The sequence below is a fragment of the Mixophyes fleayi genome, assembly GCF_038048845.1.
Source record: "Mixophyes fleayi isolate aMixFle1 chromosome 12 unlocalized genomic scaffold, aMixFle1.hap1 SUPER_12_unloc_1, whole genome shotgun sequence".
Classification (NCBI taxonomy): domain Eukaryota; kingdom Metazoa; phylum Chordata; class Amphibia; order Anura; family Limnodynastidae; genus Mixophyes; species Mixophyes fleayi.
Window position 1 is genome coordinate 213,030 of NW_027445895.1, and position 26,507 is coordinate 239,536.

The 26,507-nt window shown below is 41.3% G+C and overlaps 2 protein-coding genes across 3 annotated transcripts in view; one reads left to right on the forward strand and one right to left on the reverse strand.

Moving 5' to 3' along the window:
• Positions 1-25,918, reverse strand: part of LOC142112065 (uncharacterized) — a 94,477-nt gene extending 68,559 nt beyond the window's left edge. Inside the window, 3 exon segments of the mRNA XM_075193913.1 lie at positions 16,582-16,947; positions 20,641-20,705; positions 25,637-25,918. Coding sequence (XP_075050014.1) covers positions 16,582-16,947; positions 20,641-20,705; positions 25,637-25,918 — 713 coding nt within the window.
• Positions 1,261-7,336, forward strand: LOC142112067 (uncharacterized). 2 transcript variants are annotated; one of them, XM_075193914.1, is made up of 5 exons: positions 1,261-1,541; positions 1,710-1,809; positions 1,895-1,959; positions 4,796-4,907; positions 5,148-7,336. In XM_075193914.1, the coding sequence occupies exons 1-5, from the start codon at positions 1,440-1,442 to the stop codon at positions 6,491-6,493; spliced, it is 1,725 nt and encodes a 574-aa protein (XP_075050015.1). In that variant the 5' UTR covers positions 1,261-1,439; the 3' UTR covers positions 6,494-7,336. The 2 variants fall into 2 exon arrangements, with proteins under 2 accessions (XP_075050015.1, XP_075050016.1); XM_075193915.1 differs by having other exon boundaries at positions 5,151-7,336.
• Positions 25,919-26,507: the final 589 nt, after the last annotated feature.

Genomic DNA, 26,507 nt, shown 5'->3' on the forward strand with positions numbered 1-26,507 from the left:
AGAGATACGTTCCTTAATGACTCGGGTCCTATCAGAGTAGTGAAATCCTCTCTGAATGCCCTACGTTTGTGTACCTCATACATATAGGGCCAGGATACTGCATCAAACGCCTTATTGGCGTCCAGGCTAAGTAGTATATTCTTGGAAGGATATTGTAAGGACGAGGAGGCCACCGCCGCGATGGCTTATACATATTTCAATCACTGAGTGATGGGAAAATAGACTGTAAACGAGTGGCCATGATTTTAGCCAGCAGCTTAATATCCAAATTAAGTAGTGTGATAGGGCCATAGGAGGCCATGGATTGTGGGTCTTTTCCTCAGTTTCAATATTAGCGTAGTGAATGCTTTATCAAAATTAGGAATGGATTTTGATTTTTAAATTAGTGCAACCCCAATGGGACTGTGCTAGGTTATGTTTTACTCACTGGAGTTGTACGATTTACTACACTGTTCAAACTGCTGAAATACCAACTCTGATTAAAATGAGTTACAGGTTTTGCTGTATTTTTAGTTGTAAGTTTTACGATTATAGAATGTTTCCACTTTCCTGGACTTTTTAAATGTGCAAAATGGACAAGAAGGGCTAGTTTTACAAATCCAACCCCTGTCCTACCTGTAAGTGTTTCCTATATGGACTGTCTAGTAGAATGTATCTAGCACTTCTCCTATTATCTTCCGTAGGTTGGCCATTCTGAGTCCTCTGTCTACTACAAGAACCCACTTTAAACTTGTCTTTATAGGTGAGCTCACTGAAGGTTTAGGTGATAAGTGAGCCCACTGAGCTGCAGTAGATGTAAATGCTATATACACTCTACTTTCCTGTATATATGAAATAGTTACATATAGGATATTGGTTGTATTTGTAAAATATACTATTATTGTATTGTAGTTAACTCCTAAAAATTCCAAATACATGGAGCTTCATTTATCTTTTTATCCAATTCAATTCACAGGATTACACCGTAGTAATAAAGAGATTTGGTGGGCCACCCTCAAGTGTGTCAGGAGTATTGAGCAGGACCCAGAGCCCCATCACGGTTCCTCCACCTCACTCACTGATATATGAGGGAAACAATGACTAAAAGATCCTGGAACTGATCAACAAAATCATTCCGCTGGTGACTGGAGAGGTGACTGCTGGGAATGTGACATAATACAGTAACACCAGGGGATGTGTCTGCGTGATAACTGTATCATTGGGTGTATTAGGTTCCTATAAAGTGTTGGGATGTCACTGTCTATTTATCCATGCAGGAGTGGACTTATTTAAGATTGCAGAAGAGTCTTTTCAAAGACGTAATGATGGAGAATCACTGGATTCTCAAATCACTGGGTAAGAGGAGATTTTCATTTATTGTAGGGGAGAGAACAGTTTTGAAGGCCACCTAGATACACATCATCTGAGAATCACATATAAACAATGTATTCACTCAGTGTATGTTTCCTACAGATGGATCCAGTAACACAAATACCACAGAGAGATGTCCGTGTTCTCTTTATTCACAGGATTGTACAGAGGAAAATCACAGTATTCCACAGGTAGGTGACATATTAGGGTCTCGCCAAATACCAAAGTGAATTTCCCAATATATGATCTGTAAAAAAAATACTTGTGTGGATCATATACACTGACATTCCTCTGTCTCATCACAAATTATTAAATCAGTTATTATTAAATATATTTGTATTGTTTTGTGGGCTGTTTAGGATGACGTCATGACTGGTATTAAATTAGAATTTATAGAGGGAAGGAAAGAGACGTATGTGAGGGGTGATCAGCAGTGTAAGGAGGAGGAAATCAGCATAGGTGAGTAATAAACACTTATTACAGACAAGAGTCACATATTCTCCTTGTATAAACAATGTAATCAGTCACTGTGTGTTTCCTACAGATGGATCCAGTAACAGAAATACCCCAGAGAGATATCTCCGTCCTCTTTATTCACAGGAGTTTCAGGTAGATGACATTTTAGGGTCTTGCCAAATACCTAAATGCCAAAGTGATTTTATTATATTATCTGTAAAAAACAGCGTGGATCTTATACTCTCATATTCTTCTGTTTCATCTCACATTATTAAATCAGATATTATTTATTATAATATTCTTAAAGGGGTCGTGTCCTGGACATGCATGGAGTACAAGTATGCTTGCTACGTTCTCCATCCTAAAATTCCTGCATTTATCCTCCATTTTGAGTTTGCTGGTTTATTTGGACTCTGTCTAGTCCTGGAGCTTACTTACCCCTCTTGGCATCCTCTGGGGTACTTCTCCTGATCCGCGGCTGCGGCGCTGCTCTTCGAGACCCCAGCCTGGTGTGCGGAGGCTGCTATCTGAGCGGACCCGCTGCAGCCTGACTCCTTGGTGGACAGCGCTTCTGCCTCTCCGTGCTGCCGGCGCTGACTGTTGGTGCGGACACCCCCAGGGACCCCTGCTGTGGTGAGACAGATCACCATACTTACCCATCACTGTCAGGTCGTCGGGTGCCGACACTTGCTCAGGCTCTTCCCTTTACTGTGTGCGACTCGAGTACATGACAATGCTGTAGACTATACCCCTCTGCCCTGGGAGCTGGGGATGGACATTTTCTGTTCCTGTCCTGTAATCTGGGCTGACGTCTTGGTGGTGCCCTATTTTCCACCATAGAGAGCGGCGATTTGTCCTCATGCTGCACAGTTCTGTTGCTCCAAGTCAGCCTTCCATCCTGAGATACAGATTGGATCCCCAACAGCTGGGCCTCAGGCTCTGAGTGCATGCAGGTACCTCACACAGTGGCTGTAATTTGACTTATGCTATCTTGCCTGTTTGTGCTGTGATAACATCCTGGCACTTGACATCTAATATATATTACTCCTCTGGGACAGTCATTAGCTTATTTATTGAACCTCATTCCCATATCTGGATTATCCAGTTTGCCTTTTATAAGTGGTGTCTATACTATCTTGACTCTGTTCTATGATCCTGCCTTGGGTACTTTCATGGTAAGACTTTCATACAAGTGTTTATCCATGAAATACAATACTATTATTATACCCATTCCTCTATATTGGGATGTATTTTCCTCGTTATATAATCATGCTGCTCTGGCCGGATGGCTTGACCGGTTTGCCTATTCCTCTACACCCACTGACAGTTCTGGAGAAACTCCATTATGTGTGCCCTCCCAAACTACCACTGTTCCTAATGCACCAACCTCACCTACTTACCCTGAGGTCACATTGCAGCAGCTTCTACAGCTGGCCGACCTTTCCCTTTTTAGACATGATATGCAACAAATCCAATAGTGAGGGGCTGAAGCGGAGACTCTAGAAGATGCTACAGCACCTATGAAGGGTCAAATTGATAATTTGGAAGCTCAGATGTTGGCATGTAAGCAGACGCTTTCTTTTAGTGAGGGGAGTCTCTGATGCAATAATACTCGTTTTGTGGGGCTACCTGAATAAGTGGAGGGGCCTGCTACTGAATGTTTCTTGGAGAAATGGTTAATTCAAGCTTTTGGGAAGGATTCCTTTACGGCTCAGTTCGCAGTGGAGCAAGCTCATCGCATCCCTTCTTAGGCAGCTCCACCCGGGACACCTCCCCGTGCCTTCATAGCCAAAATCTTACATTAGAAAGACTGATACAACTCTGCGACCATTCCCCTCTTATATTGTCTGTAGACTTTGCCATTACCAGGGGGTCAATCTTTCTGGAACCTGAACCCTATTAGTTACCTTTAATGGGCAAGGGACCTGATCTGGTTGCCTTGTGGGAAGAGTTCTTTGTGGATAATGCAGAAACAGTCCAGCCCCCTCTTGCCTTTGGCAACTGCCTAAGAACTGTACCCCTAAATCTCTGTACTCTCACCGGTACTGTGGGTTGTAGTTACCCTTGGCTACTGCCTACGTTCAGTTTCATCATCTTTACCTATCACTGTAAGTTCCGTTCCTTTCCGGACAAGTATCGGTACAGAAATCGTTGTGGATCAGGGGACTTCTCTATCAACTGTTCCTTATTTATTCCAGTGGCAATGAGTGATATATCAGTCTTGACACCATCCACTCGGTGTCTCACTGGACTCGCTCCTGCACTTCCTACTCTACGGCCTCTGTAACTCTATTCCTGGGTTCTCCCCAGCCAGTGGACATCTCACAACCCTCTGTCTGCAGCCAAGTCTGTCCCAACAGTGAACACCGGACTTTCGGAGCAGACTCCGTGTTTTGCTGTACTGGCTGGAGGGGTTCCTAACAGTTAGCACTTCTGCCTCACAGCACTGGGGTCATGAGTTTGATTCCCAACCATGACCTTATCTGTGTGGAGTTTGTATGTTCTCCCCGTGTTTGCGTGGGTTTCCGCCGGGTGCTCTGGTTTCCTCCCACACTCCATAAACATACTGGTAGGTTAATTGGCTGCTATTAAATTGCCCTTAGTCTCTCTTGGTCTGTGTGTGTATGTTAGGGAATTTAGATTGTAAGCTCCAATGGGGCAGGGACTGATGTGAGTGAGTTCTCTGTGCAGCGCTGTGGAATTAGTGGCGTTATATAAAGAAATAGATGATGATGATGATCAGGGGTGTCCATGGGGACCCATGCCATCTGATATATACTGTATTATTGTCAGTCTTGATATTATTCTGTATGTTTTTGTATACCTGCATAAGTATTGGAAATTTACTAATCTTTGATGTAATGTGTCACACCCGGTGATTTATATCTATCACGTTTATTCAGAAATAATTATTTTCTTTATGTTCTGTTTTGAAATACCAATAAAAAAACTTGACTAAAAAATTATCATTCTTTTGTGGGCTATTTAGGATGACGTCCTGACTGATATTAAAATAAAAATTATAGAGGGAGAGGAAGAGACGTATGTGAGGGGTGATCAGCAGTGTAAGGAGGAGGAAATCCCTACAGATATCGGCACAGGTGAGTAATAAAATGTATTACAGTAAAGAGTCATATATTTTGTTTATTGAGTCATTACAAGAATTCCAATTATGACTGCATCTAAGCAATGTGCTTGATAATGCGCTTTTATAATTGTAATGAAGTGTTCGTCAATTGCAAATTGAAATTAAACAGCTGAACAACTCGTTTATAGTTTGAAAATTTTGGGTATTGTAATCTGCAGCTCAATGTCCTTCCATACATTTATTTTACTTTCAGCAGATGGATGTAAACGCAAGAATATCTTGGGGGAGCAACTGATTTTATCTACAGATTTTAAAATGGAAGATAACAACATTACTCAAGATTCTACAGGAGAGAACCCAATTACCCTAAATATATATCCAATACTTTACAGTGCAGATAAATCATCTGAACTCTTAAATCATGAGGAATGTAATCCTGATAACATAGATATTGTTACACATAGTACAGCTCATACAGATGATACATTATTTCCATGTTCTGTGGGTGGGAAAAGCTGTACAGTTAAATTATCTCTTCATAAACATCAGAAAAGTCACATAGCTGAGAACCCTTTTACATGTTCTGAGTGTGGGAAATGTTTTGCATATAAATCAAAGCTTGTGGAACATCAGAGAACTCACACAGGTGAGAAACCATTCCAATGTTCTGAGTGTGGGAAATGTTTTGTATATAAATCAAATCTTGTTGAACATCGGAGATCTCACACAGATGAGACACAATTTCCATGTTCTGAGTGTGAGAAATGTTTTGTACAGAAATCAAAACTTATTAGACATCAGAGAACTCACACAGGTGAGAAACCGTTTCCATGTTCTGAATGTGGGAAATGTTTTACACAGAAATCAAAACTTGTTGAACATGAGAGAACTCACACAGGTGAGAAACCATTTCCGTGTTCTGAGTGTGGGAAATGTTTTGCACATAAATCAAAACTTGTTGAACATCAGAGAACTCACACAGGCGATAAACCATTCCCATGTTCTGAGTGTGGGAAATGTTTTGTATACAAATCAAATCTTGTTGAACATCAGAGAACTCACACAGATGAGAAACCATTTCCATGTTCTGAGTGTGAGAAATATTTTGCCGTAAAATCAAAACTTATTAGACATCAGAGAACTCACACAGGTGAGAAGCCATTTCCATGTTCTGAGTGTGGGAAATGTTTTTCACAGAAATCAAAACTTGTCAAACATCAGAGAATTCACACAGGTGAGAGACCATTTCCATGTTCTGAATGTGGGAAATGTTTTGCACAGAAATCAAAACACATTGAACATCAGAGAATTCACACAGGGGAAAAACCGTTTCCGTGTTCTGAGTGTGGGAAGGGTTTTGCACAGAAGTCAAACCTTGTCAAACATCACAGAACTCACACAGGTGAGAAACCATTTCCATGTTCTGAGTGTGGAAAATGTTTTCCATGGAACTCAAAACTTATCAAACATCAGAGAACCCATGCAGGTGAGAAAACATTTCCATGTTCTGAGTTTGGGAAATGTTTCGGATACAAATCAAATCCTTTTGAGCATCAGATAACTCACACAGATGACAAACCATATCCATGTTCTGAGTAATGAAAATGGTTTACAAATAAATCAGGTCTTGAATATCACATAGGACAAAAGCAGGACTCTTAATATTGTTAAAACAGTTGATTTTATTAATGTAAATTAAACTAAGCATAATATATTTACATAGTTTATACACAAAATATGATCACTCATGTGTGGAACTATTTTATCTACCAGATATCGTCCACACTGTACACAGTTAAAACAAGATTACCTTGATATATTGGGTACTGAGTAATATATAATTCTGGCAATAGGTTGGAGATATAATGTGGGATCTGAGACACTGTTACAGTATGTTTGTTCATACTCTCTAATTGAAGGTGTGAGTTCATATAATAATCCTGTAATCTGTAATACTTTGCCATTGGGGATTGATTATGAATCTTGAAAAATGTGTCCCACGGTCTAAATGCAATATTGTGATGTCATTTTTGTAGAAAAGCTCTCATTTATATGGTATGCCCATGGCTAAGTGGGTCAAGATGTGTCTACAGGGGTGCAAAACTTTGCTCCATCTTATGGGGATCTGAAATATAAAAGTTCAGTAGTATTGACACTTTTCATTTCACCTTTGCAATAAGACTTGTTCAGAGTGATCCGGTTATAGTAAGTCAGACTAGTGCAGGGATTGTTCTACAAGCCTGGTCAGTGATGGGCTCCATTTGTCACAGTGTCTCCCAGCCTCTGGCACTGCACAAGTGAAAATTTTTAATGAGTGATGTGCCAGGGTTAATAATGGTACAGTGAGCCCCCGCAGCCACATAACACTACCCAACCCCCTGTATCATGCAGATTCACTTCCTCTATACAGAAAATAACTAAGCAGAGGATAATCAGCCATCTTATGCCTGCCTAGTGAAGCCACTATCAGTACACATACCAGAGACAGCTTCTTACATTTTATAAATTCTAATTTCTCTTCCCTGCCATTGGGGGACACTGCGAGACATTGGGTATAGTAGTGGGCTCAGGAGTTCTTGTCACTTTAACTGTTAAATCTTTGGACTCCTCCCCTGCTATGCCCCTCCTCTCCAGAGAGATCCTTCGTTTTTTTAAGTGACTTAGAGTTCGGTCACTGGAGTATAGGCTCCTGCCTATACTTTGTCTAGCAGTAGGGTTACATGTTTTTATTTTTTATTCTATTCAGGTGCAGCTCGGGATCCCAGGCAAGACCCAGCAGAGTGAGTAGGACTCAGCTCTGCTCACTCTGGATCCCAGCGCAGGTAAGTGAAGCCTAGCGCTCATTTCTACCAGCACCTCTGCCGGCATTTATTCTAAGGGGCCATTAGTTAGGTTTATTGGTCTAAGTGGAAGGTGAAAATATTCAGAAGGGACACAGAACGGTGTTTTAGTGCAACTTGTATGTGTCTAGCAGCGGCAGGGGAGTGAAGCTGTATCAGCCTCTCCCCCCCCCCCCCCTGCCGCGATCTTCTTGCCGGCAGGTCCCCGCTCTCCCTAGACAGAACGAGCATATTGGGGGACAGAAGCAGCGCTCACACTCGGGAGAGGTGAGTCGGCTGCAGTAAGGAGCGCGCTGAGCTGGGCATAAAATCTGAATAGCGCACCATTAGACTCTCCTAGGCGGCCATTGGAGGATGGGGCCAGCGAGTTATGTTTTACAGAGGCAGAGCGGGCAGAGCCAGGAAGGGGAGGAGTGTTATTGCAGCTTCCTGGATCTGGTCTTCCCGCGCGGTGAACGGCGGGGGTGAAGAGAAGGTCACTGCTGAAAGCGTGCAGCTCTGTCTGTAGATTCCTCTGCTCTGGCTCTCCTCCGGTGATATCCTTATATGCCCTAATCGCTACAGGCTTGTATGATTAGAGGAGCATTTGGGGAGTGTATATATGTGGTTATATGGTCTTGTGAGTTATTTCATGTAAAAGGAATTTTCACAGACAGGGACCCATGTACTATAATGGTCTTTTGTATTATTTGGAGTGGTGCTCTTTCAGAGACTTCCTAGCACAGGACTCTCCTATTTTGTCGTCTTAAATTGTCTGTATTTCTTTTAATAATTATTTTAAGAAGCAGAACAATGGCGGAGAAGGGGACAGCTAAAGGCAAGGGTACTTCTGTGCCTGCTGCAGTATATTATGCCTGTTCAAAATGTAACACAAAACTTTCTGTTGGCCACACAGACCGAAACGCCCTTTGCGCAGCTTTTACTGCGGACGCTCAGAGGCGAAACAACCCAGCCCAGGAGGGATCCTCTGCAATGGTGGAACCGCCCTGGATGAGGTCTTTTTCTTCGGCTATGGAGAAAATGACGGCTGTGATGCTGCGGGCAATAGAGGTACGTGACAACACTACCCCACTTACACTTGCAGGCAGCCAGTCTGACTAGAATGCCACATCACAGGCAGGGTCTACCCACGGAGAAGATCGGCTAGTATCTATTTCCCAGAGGGGTAAGAGAGCCATTACTGATGCAGATCTGGAAATAGATCAGCTTTCTGATCGCTCCTCAGCCGAAGAAGGTGAGGTAGATATCGACCCAGAAGGGGAGGCTATCTATGATTCTGACTCTGGCTCCACGAGCGTGGACAGTCTTATTTGGGGAATCAGACATGCCTTAGGGTTAACTGATCCGGAGCCCGTAGCGCCTAAGGATATATCCTATTTTAAAAGACCTAAGGCACAGTTAGCAATTTTCCCGCATTCTCCAGAAATGTTGGAGATTATTTCTGAAGCTTGGTACAAGCCAAATAAGCAAATAAGTACCCTTTGATGGATAAACTCTATTCGGGGCGGAGCTCGAAAGGGTTATTCAGGAGACCACGGGAGGTAAGAGTACTGCTCTATCCACGGTTTCAAACAGGCCCCGTCAGGGTAGATTTCGTTCCTTTCTGAGCTTTTCCCGAGGGGGTGCCTTTAATAGAGGGTATTCCTCAGCGTCTAGATCATCGGCCATTAGAGGCAGAGGAGCTAGAGGTACAGCAAGGAGAGGTTCTGCTCGTCCAGCAGACAAGCCCTCTGCGTGACATAGTTCTTCAGGGGGAGCATCAGGTGGGGGCACGTCTTCTTCAATTCAGGGATCAGTGGTGGAAATCCACGACGGATCTCTGGGTTCAAGGAGTTGTGTCCCGGGGCTACGTCATAGATCTAGCCCACTCCTCTCCCCTCTTGCCCCCGCAGACGTGTAGCACTTTAGGAAGCCATGCAAAAGCTCCTTTCTGCTCAAGTAATAGTTCAGGTCCCTCCTCTAGAAAGGGGGCGAGGTTTTTACTCAAACCTCTTCCTGGTGCCAAAACCAGACGCATCCTTCCGGCCCATCCTGAATCTTCGGTCTCTGAACAAGCAGCTGAAGATTCAAAGATTTCGCATGGAATCCCTTCGCTCTGTGATAGCAGGGATAGAAAAAGGGGAGTTTTTGGCATCATTAGACATCAAGGATGCATACCTACATGTACCGATCTGGGAAGGACACCAGAGTCTTCTTCGGTTCGCAGTAGGAAAGGCGCACTTTCAGTTCAGGGCACTCCCCTTCGGCCTGGCTACCGCTCCCAGAGTCTTTACCAAGATCATGGCAGTCATGGCCGGTCTATTGCGCCAGAAGGGCATAACAATTGTCCCTTACATAGACGACCTTCTGTTGAAGGCACCGTCTGCGGTCCTTTTATCCCAACAGATTCAGACTGTTATTCAGTTTCTTCAGAGTCACGGTTGGGTGTTGAATTTACCCAAGTCATCGCTGGTGCCAACTCAGCAGATGCGATTCTTGGGTCTGCTTTTTGATACTCAGTCTCTGAGAGTTTATCTCCCAGCAGAAAAAGTCTTAGCTTTGCAGTCAAAGACCAGAGCCTTGCTGAGGAAGAGGAATGTCTCTGTTCTCAGTTGCATGAAGCTCCTGGGGACGATCCATTTGAGCCTTTACAGTCTGTTGACTTACGGTATCTTATGTGGAAGACAGTGTTTTTGATGGCCATAGCTTCAGCACGAAGAGTGTCTGAGCTTGGGGCACTTCGCTGTGACCCTCCTTTTCTTATTTTTCACGCAGACAGGGCAGTCCTTCGGACCAAGCCGTCTTTTGTTCCTTAAGTGGTTTCTAGATTCCACCTAAATCAGGAAATTGTTGTCCCGGCTTTTAAGGCAAAGAGGGACTCTTCAGAAGGGTCTATGCAGTACTTGGATGTGGTGCGAGCTCTACAAATTTATGTAGATCGTACAGCGCAGGTTAGAAAGACCAGAGATCTTTTCGTTTTATATGACGCCAATAAAAGAGGCTGGCCTGCTTCAAAGCAGTCAATTGCTCGGTGGATTACGTCCACGATTCGTGAGGCTTATGTTTTAGCTTCTCTAGCTGTTCCGCAGACTTTAAGGGCACATTCTACTAGGGCAGTGGGTGCCTCCTGGGCGGCTAGGCACGGCGCGTCGGCAGAACAGTTGTGTAGAGCAGCGACTTGGTCTTCCGTCCACACATTCACAAGATTTTATAGACTTCAGGGTTTTGCATCGGCTGATGCAAGCTTTGGTCGCAGGATTATGCGTGCAGCTGGTCCAGAGCATTCCCACCCTTGAGGAAGCTTTGGTATATCCCCAATGTCTCGCAGTATCCCCCAATGGCAGGGAAGAGAAAATGGGATTTTTACTCACCGTAAAATCCGTTTCTCTGACTCCATTGGGGGACACTGCGCACCCTCCCTTGCTCTGTATATAGTTCTGTGTGGGGAAATTTTGATTATGGTTCTTTATTATTAAGACCTGTCTAGGTTATGTTACCTCCTTAAGTTCACTCTTTGTTAGTCAAAACTGAGGATCTCTCTGGAGAGGAGGGGCATAGCAGGGGAGGAGTCCAAAGATTTAACAGTTAAAGTGACAAGAACTCCTGAGCCCACTACTATACCCATTGTCTCGCAGTGTCCCCCAATGGAGTCAGAGAAACGGATTTTACGGTGAGTAAAAATCCCATTTTTCCAGCAGTAATTCAAGCGATACCCAAGGGAGAATTAATCAGAACGGAATTGTTCTGATGATAACATCTATGCTCAAAGATCATATGAACTGAAATCTAGGCTTGTACGAAAAGCAGAAAGATCAGTGAACAGCAAATAGCCAATATCTTCCAGAAACATTGGAATATCCTAAAGTCTGATTATGACCTGAAAGAAGTGTTAGAGGATAGGATCTCTATGACATGGTGTAGATCTAAGAATTTGGGGTTTCATTTAGTCCACAGTTTCTCACCATTTGAAAAGAGAATTTCTAATCGACCAATGGGTTTTTTCAAATATGGCGTATGCCGGGCATGCCAATTTATGATACAAACAAAGGAGTATAAAGATCGGTTCTCGAGAGTTAAATCAAAGGATTCATAAATTGTAACCCTCCGAATGTTATTTACTGCTTAACTTGTCCCTGTAACTTAAACTATGGTGGCATGACAGGCAGGTCACTCAAAAATAGAATCTTGGAGCATGTAAACAACATAAAGAGAGTCAAGAGAGACAGAGATAATTTAAAACAACTAACATATGTTGAAAGGAGCTTTATGAAGTGCCATGACTGTGATCCAAGATCACTACAGGCATTTGTCATGGAACAGATCAAGATGGGTTTGAGAGGAGGAGATCTCCATCAGGAGTTCAAGAGGGAATCAAAGAGAATTCTCCTTATGGATTGTTTAGCTCTTATCTGATACAGGGCAACTCAGTTATGATATAATCACGATAAACATTTGACATTCTTATGATTCATATGAATACACTGTAATAAAAACTTTCATTTATCAAAGGTGATCGCTAGATATGGAAAGCAATTTTTATACAGAAAGGTAGTTACTTGCAAACTAATAGATTAGAATGTATAATAGATATTTACTAATGGCATCATTTGGCATTACATATAGGTAATTATAAACTCCACATATCATTGTGTTCTCATTTTTTACACAACTTATGCACTTTCATTTTTGGGGTTTTATGACATTTTATTTTTGCTATCCACTCCATTGAACTCATCTGTGTCAGCAGTGTTTCACAGTCCTGATTTACAGCTCGATCTTGCTCCAGCACCTTCCCTTGTACTGTGTTGCTCTCTAGCTCCAACTCTACACAGTCCACATCTGGTATTATACCATCCTCTACTCTGCACTGCCAATCTGTTATACTGGTGAAGGTTGGTACTGCATCCTGTTGCAAACTCCATATACCTGCTAAATTTGGTCCTGGTGCATCCTGCATCCCAGTTGCCATAGAGATCTCAGCTCAACATCTCATTGCGTAGTCCTCTGTGGTGCCCACTTACCTGAATTAAGTTACCACTACTCGAGATTATGCCCTGGGGACAACCGAGCACCGGCAAACACATCTGGTTCTATAGGAAAGGAGGTTGCTAAAGATGAAGCTCTCATCAACGACAGGTTCTGGTAACTGGTAGGGTGACTTGTGACAAAGTAAAAATATTTATATTGTGACTCTATTGTATCGCTGGAAATAGTGTTGATGAATGTGTGTTTTATTCCTGTACATGTCCGATACATCATTTTTGTATTAGCTTCTCAAGTCTTGTTTTTGGGATAAATAAGAATGTTTAGAGAGCTATGTTTATATTTGGATCAAAACTCTCAAAATTCATATCATGTATAGTTCTGTTTAAATTCAAGCCAAAACTTCACTTCAGAAGTTACTTTTGTTTTTATTATAGGAATGTTTAATTTGGATTTATGCCCTATTTTAGTTTTTATAGTATCATAAACAAATCCTTTTAATATTGAGTTCAAGCCTCGTTTTGGAGCTCAACATAGCTGTAAGTATTAGCTCTGCCATATTCCAGCCCACGTCTCGTTTTAGTGCTTGAGGTCTTTATGTTTTAGCCCTGTTTCCATCTAAGTCCAAGCCTCGGTTTGGAGCTGAATGTGTTTGCGTGTATTAGTTTTCTTTTATTTAAGTCCAAGCCTCGTTTTGGTATTTATATGCATTAAATCTGTTTCTAAATCCAAACCTCATTTTTGACTCCATCTAAAAGAATGCAGCCTCACTTTGAATTTCCTTCAAGCCTCATTGCGAGTTAAGCGACGACTTCCGTACAGGATCTTTGTCTCCACGGCGGCACTTTATTGGCTGCTATACACTTTAAAAAGTCAGACAATTAGTAACATTGAGAAAGACTCAAATCTGAGGAGTCAAAACGCGTTGGTCACTGTGGTGATTCCTCGCTGACCAGGACGTTCACTTGGTTGGTGATTGGAAGGAGACTTCCGGGACTAATTTCAGCTTTACCTTCCTCCGTGTCTATTCATGTGAGCTTTGTGGTAGGGTCATCCACCCTATATTTATGTAGATGGTACCTATTTGTGCACCAGTTTTTATCTATATGGAATGTGAGTGTATTTTTAAATATTTGGTATCGGTGTAATAAAGAATAATGCAGTAGATATTTTTAGGTCTTTTTTCACATTTCCATATTGGGAGCTATATACTGAAAGAAGACTTTATGAAGATCAATGTAGAGAATACAACGCAATAATACAAGAAGCTTTTAAGGAAGCACATTATATAAGGGGGTTACCCCATTCACCTACACGTGGTTCACTGGTTTCCAGAGACAACTGCACCACTAGGAACTGAACACCAGTTATTGTACAAGAAAAATCGTTAGTCTTTGGACTTTAATGCTCTTCTGGGTGGAGGATATTTAAGTGTTAACATACTACACTATGTTTTATATATTATCCAGCTGGGAAGTGTTGCTTTTTGAAGACTTCCACTGGTCGCTTAACCTACATATACTTGTGAGCGCCCAAGCACGTATATAATATATAATAATTATATATATATATATATATATATATATAATTATTTATATTATTTCACACCAAACCACATATACTATGTGTACCAGATAAATATAAATAATTTTTCTTGTCTGTACAGGTTCCTGTTGGCTCAATATTGCTTGTCTAGTTCACACCATACATAGATATAAAGAATGAGAAATCCCATATAGTATCTTTTCATAAAAACAAATTTATTGAATAATATAAAAATTGCACATTCACAAAAAATAAAAGAATCAAAGTCTTATCTGTAATCAATGTGTAATTATACCAGTACTCACTGTCATTAATCACCACCAGGGGCAGGCTAGGTTGGGGGGCACCTGCCCACCGGGCCGGTCACATAATGGGCTACCTTGGGCTGGATCACTTAGCCACTAGCCTTTTTTTCCCTTTAAAATGGTCCAAATAGGCTGTTGAATCGAGGTTTCCCCCCAGGGCTAAAATTTGCCACCCCTCCCCTGATCACCACTCAGTGGAGTCAGAAAACAAAAGATTGAATTACTGGTGGTTCAATTCCAATATTGGATACAGAGAAAGTTTGAGAAATATATCACATGTAATGACCTCAACACGTTTCGTCTACTAGAGACTTTATCAGGAGAACAAATTCACCTATATGTGCATTTATTACTTATACTATAGCTGGTGGCCATTTTGCACATGCACAGTTCATATTCATCAGTGCGCATGCGCGGCTTGAGAATTAAGTGCAGATCGTTCATGATTGCACCAAGTAAACATCTAGGAATGCCTCACATTACCTGTAAAATATATCAGAAACAGAGGCAGAGGATCTAAGAGACCTCATATATGTGGCTTAACAATTTCTTACAAGTGGCAGCCATAACAATTCCGTGCACGGCACCAGTTAGCTTATTGTGGTGCACACCTGTCTCGTTCGCAAATTAGATAAGGGCAACATAACCCATATACACAGCCACAACATTAAAACCACCTGCCTAATATGTAGGTCCCCCTCCCCTTGTGCCAACAAAACTGTTTTGACCATGCGAGGCATGGACTCCACAAGACCTGTGAAGGTGTCCTGTGGGATGTGGCACCAAGACGTTAGCAGATCCTTTAAGTACTGTAAGTTGTAAGGTGGGGCTTCCAAGGCTTGGACTTATTCTTACAGCATATTCCACAGATGCTCGAATGGACTGAGATCTAGGGAATTTGGAGGCCAAGTCAACACCTTGAACTCTTTGTCATGTCCCTCAACCCATTCCTGAACACTTTTTGCAATGTGGCAGGGTGCATTATCCTGTTGAAACAGTCTACTACATTCAGGGAATACCGCTGCCATGGAGGGGGGTACTTGGTCTGCAACAAAGCTTAGGTAGGTGGTATGTGTCAAAGTAACACCCACATGAATGCCAGGACCCAATGTTTCCCAGTAGATTATAATCTAGAGTATCACAATGCCTCCACCGGCTTGCCTTCATCCCATTGTACATCCTGGTGACTTCTCTTCTCCATATTAAACGATGCACACGCACCTGGCCATCCATGATGTAAAAGAAAATGCGATTCATCAGACAAGGCCACCCTCTTCTATTGCTCCATGGTCCAGTTCTGGCACTCACTTGCCCATTGTAGGCATTTTGGTGGTGGATCATCATGAGCTCTCTAACCGTTCTGTGGCTACACAGCCCCATAGGCAGCAACCTTCGATCCACTGTGTGTTCTGACACCTTGCTATCATAGCCAGCATTACCTTTTTCAGAAATTTGTGCTATAGTAGCTCTTCTATGGGATCGGACCAGCCAGGCTAGCCTATGCTCCTCATGCGCTTGGGTGCCCATGACCCTGTCGTTGGTTCACCAGTTGTCCTTTCTTGGACTACTTTTGGTAGGTACTAACCACTGCATACCGCAAACACCCCACAAGATCTGTCGTTTTGGAGATGCTCTGACCCAGTCATCTAGCCATCACAATTTGACTCTTGTCAAAGTCGCTCAGAGCCTTACGCATACCCATTCTTCCTGCTTCCAACACATCAACTTCAAAAACTAAGTGTTGACTTGCTGTCTAATATATCCCACCACTTAACAGGTGCCATTATAACGAGATAATAACTGTTATTCACTTCACTTGTCAGCGATATTAATATTGTGGACGACTGAACTATATATATGTATTATATATACACACACACACACATGGATCAATTGTTTAATTTACATTAACAGTTAACTGATTTCACAATATTTGGAGAATTGCGGAAAACTTGTTTCATTTCCAATTGCTTTTATCTTGTGTGAAATTTTTGATGTTCAACAAGTTTAAATTTCTGTGTAAAACATTTCCAACATTTTCTCACCTATGTGACTTCTCTGATGTTTAACAAGATTTGATTTCTCTGCAAAACATTTCCCACACTCAGAACATGTATACGGTTTCTCACCTGTGTGACTTCTCTGATGTTTAACAAGAGATGATTTATGTATAAAACATTTCCCACATTCAGAACATGGAAATGGTTTCTCACCTGTGTGAATTCTCTGATGTTTAACAAGATTTGATTTCTGTGTAAAACATTTCCCACACTCAGAACATGTAAACGGTTTCTCACCTGTGTGAGTTCTCTGATGTAAAACAAGATTTGATTTCACTGCAAAACATTTCCCACACTCAGAACATGTAAATGATTTATCACCTGTGTGAGTTGTCTGATGTCTTAAAAATAAATATTAAAATATTAAAAATATTAAATAAAATAAATATTAATAAAATATTAAAAATAGATATTAAATATTAGATCTGTGTTTAAGTCAAGTTTGTTGTAGGTGTACAAGATGGACATGATAGGAAATGATAAGAGAGCTAGTTGACCTTATGCTAGTGGTCAGTGGATTTGTCCTGTAGAAGGAGAAGAAGAATGATTTTGGAGCAGGATGAGAAGCAGCAGGAAAAAAAGAGAGTACACCGAGTAATTCATAGTTCACCAAGGCGTGTTAGAGAGCGGTGTAACCTTTCAGAGAGGCCATTTTGTATGATGACCTTAAAGGTGTTTTGGCACAAATGACAGCTCACAGTCATGTTGTTACTGGGCTTGAGAAATGATTTGCCAGATTGCAATTTTGTTTGCAACTGGTTCTGTTCAGCACCAGTAATGGGCATGGCCAAGGCACACATTGCATGCATTGGAGTGTGCTTCTGAAATCACAGGGCAAAAATACCCAAAATATACATTTTCCATGTGATGATTCTGAATAGCAAGACATAAAAATAGAGTTTCCCAGAAGAGCCTTTTTCCCGAAATAGATAAATAGAGGATACATGTGCACAAGATATAATAAATATAAATCCTTGTGTACGTAAAGCTGCTGCAGTCTCTTTAGATAAACATAGAAAACTGAGATCTTACATACAACATATACATAAATGTATGTAAGATCTGAGTTCTAATTGGATTCATTGATGGCCCTTACTGATTGGCCAATATACTTTTAGATTTCCAAGCAGAATTTTGGCTCCATCCTTCTGAAAATATTTCACTTGGAGGCGGAGAAACGCGTCACGTTATAGAGTTGTTGGTTGTACACACAAACACTGTGGCCGCTGTTGGGATATCTTCTTATGGCAGACTTATAAGCGCTGCTCTTTCAATGACCGGAAAACTGAAAACTATCATCAGGAGAGAGGTGACATCCAGCAATTAACTCCTAGTTATTGCTTCAGAGCTATTTGAGAATGGAACAATGTTAATGGAAAAAGTATAGACAGGACAATCTCTGTCTCTTCTCTCATATCTCCAATTTATTGCAATATATTATTCCTCTGGTGTTAGAGAGAATCATACAATAAATGGAAGTAAATGTTCCCTACAGATTGGATTGATCGATATTGAAATGAGAATATCATCATGTAGTTACATATATATATATATATATATATATATATATATATATATACACACACACATTTATCTATCTAAATATTTATGTATATATATATATATATATATATATATATATATATATATATATATCCAGTCGTTTTTCCTTTTTTCCTTCCTTGATTCCCACATGCGTGAATATTGCGCCAGTCTACTCTATATGAGCGATTCCAACAGGGCAACATGTCTGCAGAGTTGCTGTTATTAATGTATTAAGTTAAGTGCTATTTTTTATCACATTATGTATTGTGTATTGGATTCTCTAATTAATCATTTAGAGAAGTATTATCAGTATAACCTATAATTATGACTCACCATAAATTAAGGCATTACCTGGCCTTTCATTCCTCTTCTGTGTCTTCCTGCTTCCAGCTGGATCATCATCATCATTTATTTATTGATCATGTTCAGGAGAACTACCAGTGGTAGTTGTGGTAGTTGTTAGTAGAACAGGTACAGGGTATCCGGCCTCTATAACTCTCTTTGTGTGATATTATTTCCCACCTGCTGCACTGTGTCATTAATTCTCATTAAAGGATCATTTAATTTACATACATATAATTTTTTAACTCTTTTTCTGTCTTTCGTCTTGTGCATTATGAATACTTAGTTAGATCTTTCTTAATTGATTAAATTACACATTCCTTTAGTTGAGCCTACCATACTCCCAGCTATACTACTAGGTATCCACCACTTTACCATCTTATTTTCCTTGACTATTCCCTTGTCCACTCTCCTCTTCTTCCTGGGGTACTCTCTGTATACTCCACCATGTCCTCGTACCTTCACCACATTATCTTAGTGTTTTCTGTCTCTCACACCTTCTACTCCAACATCTCATCCCCCTTCTACCTCCTTTTCTTTTAACTTTTTATTTGTAACAGCAGATAGATATCAATATACAGCACAACCGTACATGTTGTTGACATTAAATAAGAACCAAGGTTACACAATCTAAAAATCGGAGAGGAAACAAAAAATGAAATAAAACAAAACAAAGCAAAAATACAAATGACTATAGAAATATAGATTATATTCTATGTCACATTCCAATTGGTATTTGGGAATTAACGGCCTACGTGGTGAGTGTACAAGTGAGGACTTTTCCCGTACCAAAGATAGACCATGTAAGGTTGGATATATATAACAAATAGAACAAACTGCTGTTTTATTTTTTAATTTTTTATGATGAGGGGGAGAAGGGAGAGGGACTGGGATAGAGGTGGAGGGATTTTCCAAATTGGAAATACATCTCCTACCTCCTTTTCTTAAATCTTTATAGTAGAAACTGGAGCTTTACATAAGATCTGAAACCACTTGATTCCCATTTCCCGATATACATAATCATCTTGTCACTTAAGCCCCAGCTGACAGCCTCCATTGCTGTCCCAATCAGGAAGGAGTGTAACCCATATTCTGCCACTGACCCCCCCAGCTTCCCCATGCACTGTCTGACAATAGATATAAACTGAAAGTGATACAGAAAAGCTGATTGTGCCGAGATAGGATTACAGTTACAATCCCCCCATACAAAGTTATGTATCTGGTCACTAGTATTTGGATATATTGTTATCCCCATTTGGCACATATAATTCCCACTCTAGAATCCAAGACTTCTCCCGCGCTGCCCCCCTTCACTGGAACGACTTCCCTCGCTCCATCCGTCTCTCACCCAACCTGTGCTCCTTCAAACGGGCACTTAAAACTCACCTGTTTCTTAAGGCCTACCAACCATCCACTTAACCTCTCATCTCTTCGGTTCTCCCCTTTGCCTCACTGGCTCCCTTCTGTGCCTGATTCTGTCCACCCTCCCTTAGGATGTAAGCTCGTATGAGTAGGGCCCTCTTTCCTCCTGTCTCCATACCTGTTCTTCCACTCCGTCTCTACTGTATTTGCCTGCCCGGAGTTTACGAAGTATTGGTATTTTATGTTTAATGTTCTGTACTGTTTTGCCCTATATGGTCTACTGTTTGTACTGTGTACGGCGCTGCGGAAACCATGTGGCGCCTTACAAATAAATGATAATAATAATAATAATAATAAAGACTCTGTGGATTCATTTGGTTGAAGTATATGGATTTCATAATATGGTTCTGAATGAAGAGTCAATGGACTAAAACTACAGGTTCATAAATATATATCCAGGTGGGCTCCATGTGTCTCTTTTGGAATACAAATTGTCTGCTGGACTATATCCTGGCCAGTTACCCCCTCCCTTAGTGAGGACAGGAAGTCTGGAGCAGCTGGAGCCCCTTTCACAACATAAATGTATAGAAGGGATTGAAACAGGAAGTTGCTATTCATCATCTGGGATTAAGCCCTGCAGTAACCAGTTTGCTACTCTATTGTTCTCTCTAGGACTGTGTCAGACTACTATGCACTAGACCAGCTGGGGGGAAACCCATGTGGGGATGACTTCTCTCCACTCCCATATCCAACCCCATGATTTGGGAGCCAATGGCATTCTGTACGGACTTGGGATAACCTTACAGGACGGGATTTCACCTGTGGGTATTCTGAACTGTTTAAAAAGAGCCTGCAAGGAGACCAAGGGCTGTTTATTGGATATCCTGAGCTTGGTATTGAAGATCTGTCTCCTACCAGCTCCAACGTGTGTCCTGATTACAATTTTACATCTAGGCACATCTCTGGCTGAACATGGTGCAACAGTATAACTCTGCCCCAATGGGAGCTGCTTGTGAGTCTGCACATCTGGGGGTAAATGTATCAAGCTGAGAGTTTTCCGGCGGGTTTGAAAAGTGGAGATGTTGCCTATTGCAACCAATCAGATTCTAGCTTTCATTTTGTAGAATGCACTAAATAAATGATAGCTAGAATCTGATTGGTTTTTAAAACCCGCCGGAAAACTCTCAGCTTGATACATTTACCCCCTGGTGTGCCTACAGGAGTAGGGTGACAGGGGTCCAGGCTGCTAACATCTCGGTAGTGAGCATAAGGCCGAGAGGCCAGGACCAGCAAGCCTAGAAGTGTAGAAATCGGAGGAATCTGGAAGACCTGAGTACTGAGCTATTGTGACAAAAGCATCAGGACCAGAGACTTTTTCACAACTTAGCCCGGCCAAAGAAATACTGTTTAAACATATGTAACGGTTCCTCATATCTTTATCTGGGGACGTGTTGGGGAGGTTTTTAGATGTTGGCGATTTAATATAGTTATTGTGTTACAGTTGTGTTTGCACCTTCTGTAATAAAGGTACTATTATAGCTACCACTCCTCTTTGTCTGCGTGATCCAAAGAACACCAAGGTACCAGGGCTACTCTGTGGGCCTTGACTCTAATGCCCTGGTGTCCTGACACTGATCATCAAAATCTGAGGAGCATGACTGTCCCAATACTATCCCCATTCATTATAGGTTTTCATAAGACGCTGGTCTCGTCACATGAAAAGAAAAATGTCCAGATAGTGGATAACTGACTTGATTCCCATTTCCCACCTTAGCACCCACTCTTTTAAGGAGGTGAAAGCTTCAGGAAGATGCCTCTTACAGAATGGCCGCATCAAGTGAGGTGTATGATGCAGAACATGTCTCCTTACTGATCCCATTAGTCACCGAATCTTTCTTTGGAATTGACAAATGATGAATCAGGCTGAATATTCTGGGCTTTGTTTTAGGGAACATTTACAGTGCATAATGCATGGCTGGCATCAAATATCCGTACAGTTTCAACTCTTTGGACTCCCTATAAGGAACTCTAAAAACATTCTTAAACCCATTCTCCAATAATAATGCTGCCTCCCTGTCTGGATGTCTCCTAAGTCAGGGATGCTTTGTATCTATATTTAATTTGTTATATCTTTTTCAAGCAGGTTTCCCATGCCTGAACTGTCTTCCGATCTTGAAAACACTTAGCAAGCGGCTGCCCTCCACCACAGCTGAACATTCATGTCTGAGTCTGCATGGGGCCACATACATTGGCCATCAATAAACTGCCAGCATGTTCCCTTTCTTGCTCCTACCAACACCACAGCAGGCCCAGGAGAAGACCACTGCCAACCCATTGCAGGAAATCCCAACCTCATTTATAGCCACATGGGACATCCAGACAGCAAGAACTTGTAAAACATGCCCATATTCAGGGCATAAAATAACGTTTCTCCCCTTCATTACTTCTCTGACATACAATACCTTTCTGAATTACTTTGAAACTCTTTCCCACATCAGCACATGAATTTGGCTGTTCCCTAAGTGATTTATCTGATATTTAACAATTTGGAATATGTGTAAAACATTTACCACATTCAGAGCAAGAATATCTCTCCTGTATGACATGGTCTTTCTCCTGTATGGTGTGCAACAAGAAGTGAATTATGTGCTAAATATTTCCAACATTCTGTAATATGGTTTCTTTACGGTATGACTTCTCTGATACTTAAGAAGTAATATTTTAGGAAAACATTTCCCACATTCTGAGCAGGACCAAGATTTACCTGGAGGAGGTGGGAGGGCAGCCATAACCCCTGAGCTGCCTTAACCTAAGACCTCACCTACCTTTCCTTGAACAGTCACAATTTGTGTTGGTCAAATAGGCTGAACCTACTAGGAAAGGTGTTTGGGCTGATCGGGGGGAACTCTTGGCAAACTGTGCATGGTTTGAGTGGATTGGCAATTGGCTTAAATTGTCCTGATTTTGCAATTGGTATTGATGACAGGTATTGCACAGGTACTGGTCCCAGTGTACATCTATTTTGCCTAAGGGAAGCTGACTTGTACAGTCAAACAAATAGCTACAATAAAAAGTGTTGCATCCCTTTCTCTCTGTGTAGTGAATAAAGCTCTTTTGAAATATGCCCATAGCAAGGGAATTTCTTATCCACATAAATATCTAGTTATTGCTACAGTAAGAAGAAAAACACAGACACAATTCTTTCATTAGAAAATGTATTGCATGGAAATGGTAAAATAACTACATGCACAGTGTACACATAACAACATATACAACAAAATCATAACTAGTACAATAAAGACATAATGGGGCTTATTCAGAGTTGGACGCATTTGCGCACCAAACGTACGTTGGAAATAATGTAAACAAAAAAGTGGATTTACTCATTGATGTTGAGTCTCAAGACGCCTGCAGCTCAAAAACAGTTTCTTTGTGTCCAATGTAGGTCTGCCCCCCCCCCCCCCCCCCCGATATAGTGGGGTACAGATATAAAATGTAATTAAAAATGGAAATGTCAATTACGCAATACTCAATCAGCAATTTAGAAACAGCTAAATAGGGCTGATAGTCATCATCATATACCTGCACCAAAAATCTAATACCTGCATGAGGTTCGAGCCCTAAAAGGCGTATTTGCAGATGTTATGTTACAATTACATGAACTCACCCATACTGTGCTCAGCCCATGCATGCTAGTCCCTGCACATCCTTATTCTGCTTTTCCAGACAAAGGCGGACGGATGTCAGCGATATAAATAACTCTATATATGGACATATACTTTCTGGATTTTGTAATCATTGCAGTATGAAAATACACATCTTATGCAAACAATGACCTACGTCTAACTCTAAATGAGCCCGAATATATACATTTCCTTTATACAACGATGGTAAAGATATTTTGCATTCCCCACTAGAGCAGATCAAGCTCCACCTAGTTTGATGTCTATGTACTGAAATACCAGCTGTGCGATGTTTTGCTTGTTTGTTCCACCTTCAGATTGCTTTATTTTATCTTGTACACACCATCCTGAAAATGTTACTACAAGCATTTATTTTCTTAGTAGCCTCCTTCCGTGATTTTAGCCATGTATTTATAACATCAGGGAGAGTGGATTATTTTCTTGCCCCAGGATACAACATAAAGCTGCTCACTGGGTACAATTATACAGAAAGCAAAGCAGAGCAACACAAACACACAGCTCTGCCCCGTGGTATCACCACACGGGTTAAACGTACAGAGGGAAACCAGGATGTGAAAGTTGTGTATTTACTAAAACTTGGAGTAAAGCCTATACAAGCCATTAAATACATGTGATGGTTGGAAACCCCTTTAATTATGCTTCTAAAAGGATTTTATTTTATACAGGGCTTTGTCACTAAAAACAATACACTGGGTATAGTAAAACCTCCTAAAAAGCCTTGACATAATTGAGATTAAAGTTGCATTATCAAATAATTGTTACTTGTTACTCATTTGCCTCTTTCCAGCTCCAGGGTCTGCTCTATGCAGCCGCTTTTCCCGGGACACCTTCGTTTCTGGCTCCTCCGTGTACATATGGCTGTGGCAGTGGCTTGTGAGCAGGAGGTCCAATCAGAAGCCACAATCTCCATGACTGCAACTCCTGATTGATCATCCTGCTTACTCATACTTCTACCTCGGTTAGATCAAAAGGGGGCGGGGTGAGTCGATCGCATAATTTGGCCCTGCGCCAAAATGTCAATTAAGTCAGAGCTGTGAGATGAACCACGGAACCACGGGAAACACTTGTGCATGGAGCAGGCCCCGGGGCTCCAGAGAGAGGAGGAGCAGGTGAGTAACATGATAACATGCAACAATTAGGTGGTAATGCAGATTTAGGTGCTCCTCTGCTGCAGCATATCACCATCATGACAGTGTATTGTCTTGTCATCACAATATTCAACAGAAAGGGACTTTTAAAGAATATACATACATGATAGGGCACCAGCATACACGTGTACAGCAGCTGTAGCAGTTAATAGATTGGAGAGAACATGAGGACTGGAATATCCAAATCAGTTTAAGACAAAGAATAAGACTCTAGAAACACTGTATCTACTTAATCAGGGAATTTATTTTACATTTAGATAACATTTAACATGTTTCATTCCTACAGATTAAATTTTGTTGTCTCTGAGGTACAAAATTAATAATGAACAACATGGGAATTACTAAACAATTGGTTATTTTAATAAAAGTATAATTAATTATGGGGTAGTACAATGTAGGGAATGTGAAGAAAGTATAATATCATATAAAACACAAGGCATCGGAAAGTATAGAAAATATATATTATATTTGAACTTGGAAGTTTTATATATATATATATATATATATATATATATATATATATATTGTAAACAAATAAAGGATATATCTGGCGCTGATCACCACAGCGTAACTAATTTAAAATAGTAAGATGGAAAATGTATAAATATACAATATATAACACTTGAGTCCCGTATCCACAGTATATAAAAAATCACTTGACTCTAGTGAGAGTGGCAGCCTCGATAGCCTGAAGCCAGATGGTTAGTCTGGACGGAATGGATTACTGCAACAGAAAAACAGTAATTGGGTTAACCCCCCAGTGCTATGTGCTGAAGGTGCAATGTATTTTAAAGTGTATTTCAATAAATATATAAATGTAGATATTGGCGCTGAAAGGGTTAGCCCAGGAGTAGAAATGTATAAAGTGATATGTGTGTTTATAAAATGTTATTTCAAATGTGTATAAAACAAAAGAAATTGCTTCTCACCCCACTGCTGGTCCAGTGAGGATCGGAGCTCAGCCAGAGCTTTAATTCCTCCACTCCGGTTCCCATTTGTAAGTACAGGATGACTGGAGTGTCGGAGGGGTCTCCAATCCCTGATGGTACAGTGGGGGCTGCAGGAGCAGCCCCTGGATAAAGTAGGAGCCAGGAGCTCTCTGTGTGTAAACTCCGCTGGCAGCTGTAGTTCAGTGGCTTCTGGAGGAGACTTGCAGAGGCGCCTCCTAGATTCACACATGAATCCAGGAGTCCCAGTCTGCAGAGCACCATACTGGAGCTCAAAGAGCCTGGGGACAGCTGGTGGCAACACTATTCTCCTACAACTCATGTGCAGTTGGCATTCACAGTCGGTGAATATCTGCTGACAGGTGACATAAGTAGAAGTGGTCAGTAACAGCCAGATACAGACAGTAAGAAGGAAACCCAACTAAACTGTTTAAGATCTCCCTCTCCAAACACTGGGTAGCAGAGTAAGCCCATCCAGTCACAGTTTATAACTGGTGGCAAGCAATTTGATAATGCTAGGGGGTTTTTATTTGGAGAGCCGAGTTACTCAAGTGAAGAGCTCCTTCCACACAAGGGAATGCAAAAGATGGTTAACTACACCGCAATGTCCAAGGTAGATCTCGAAATCCTGTGCAAAGTAAGAAAAATTGTACAGTAAAAAGTCATCATCTGCTGCACCATGATTTGGGTCCTGTCACTTTACCGAATTTCAGGACGGTGTTGGAGACAGTGATTTACACTTGCAGGTGTTTGGAATGATTTCTAAACTCCATGCTTTGTCCAAAAAGGAGTGGGTCAATTATTTGGTCCTTACAATGCAAGGGCGTGCATTAGAGGCCTATTGTGTATTGAC

What these genes read in the sequence shown, in the direction of transcription:
- LOC142112067 (XM_075193914.1), top strand. Translation starts at nt 1,440, where the DNA reads ATGTTTCCTACAGATGGATCCAGTAACACAAATACCACAGAGAGATGT. An exon ending in AAAATCACAGTATTCCACAG is followed by an intron (nt 1,542 to 1,709) that starts GTAGGTGACATA and finishes TGGGCTGTTTAG; the next exon opens with GATGACGTCATGACTGGTAT. An exon ending in CCCTACAGATATCGGCACAG is followed by an intron (nt 4,908 to 5,147) that starts GTGAGTAATAAA and finishes TTTTACTTTCAG; the next exon opens with CAGATGGATGTAAACGCAAG.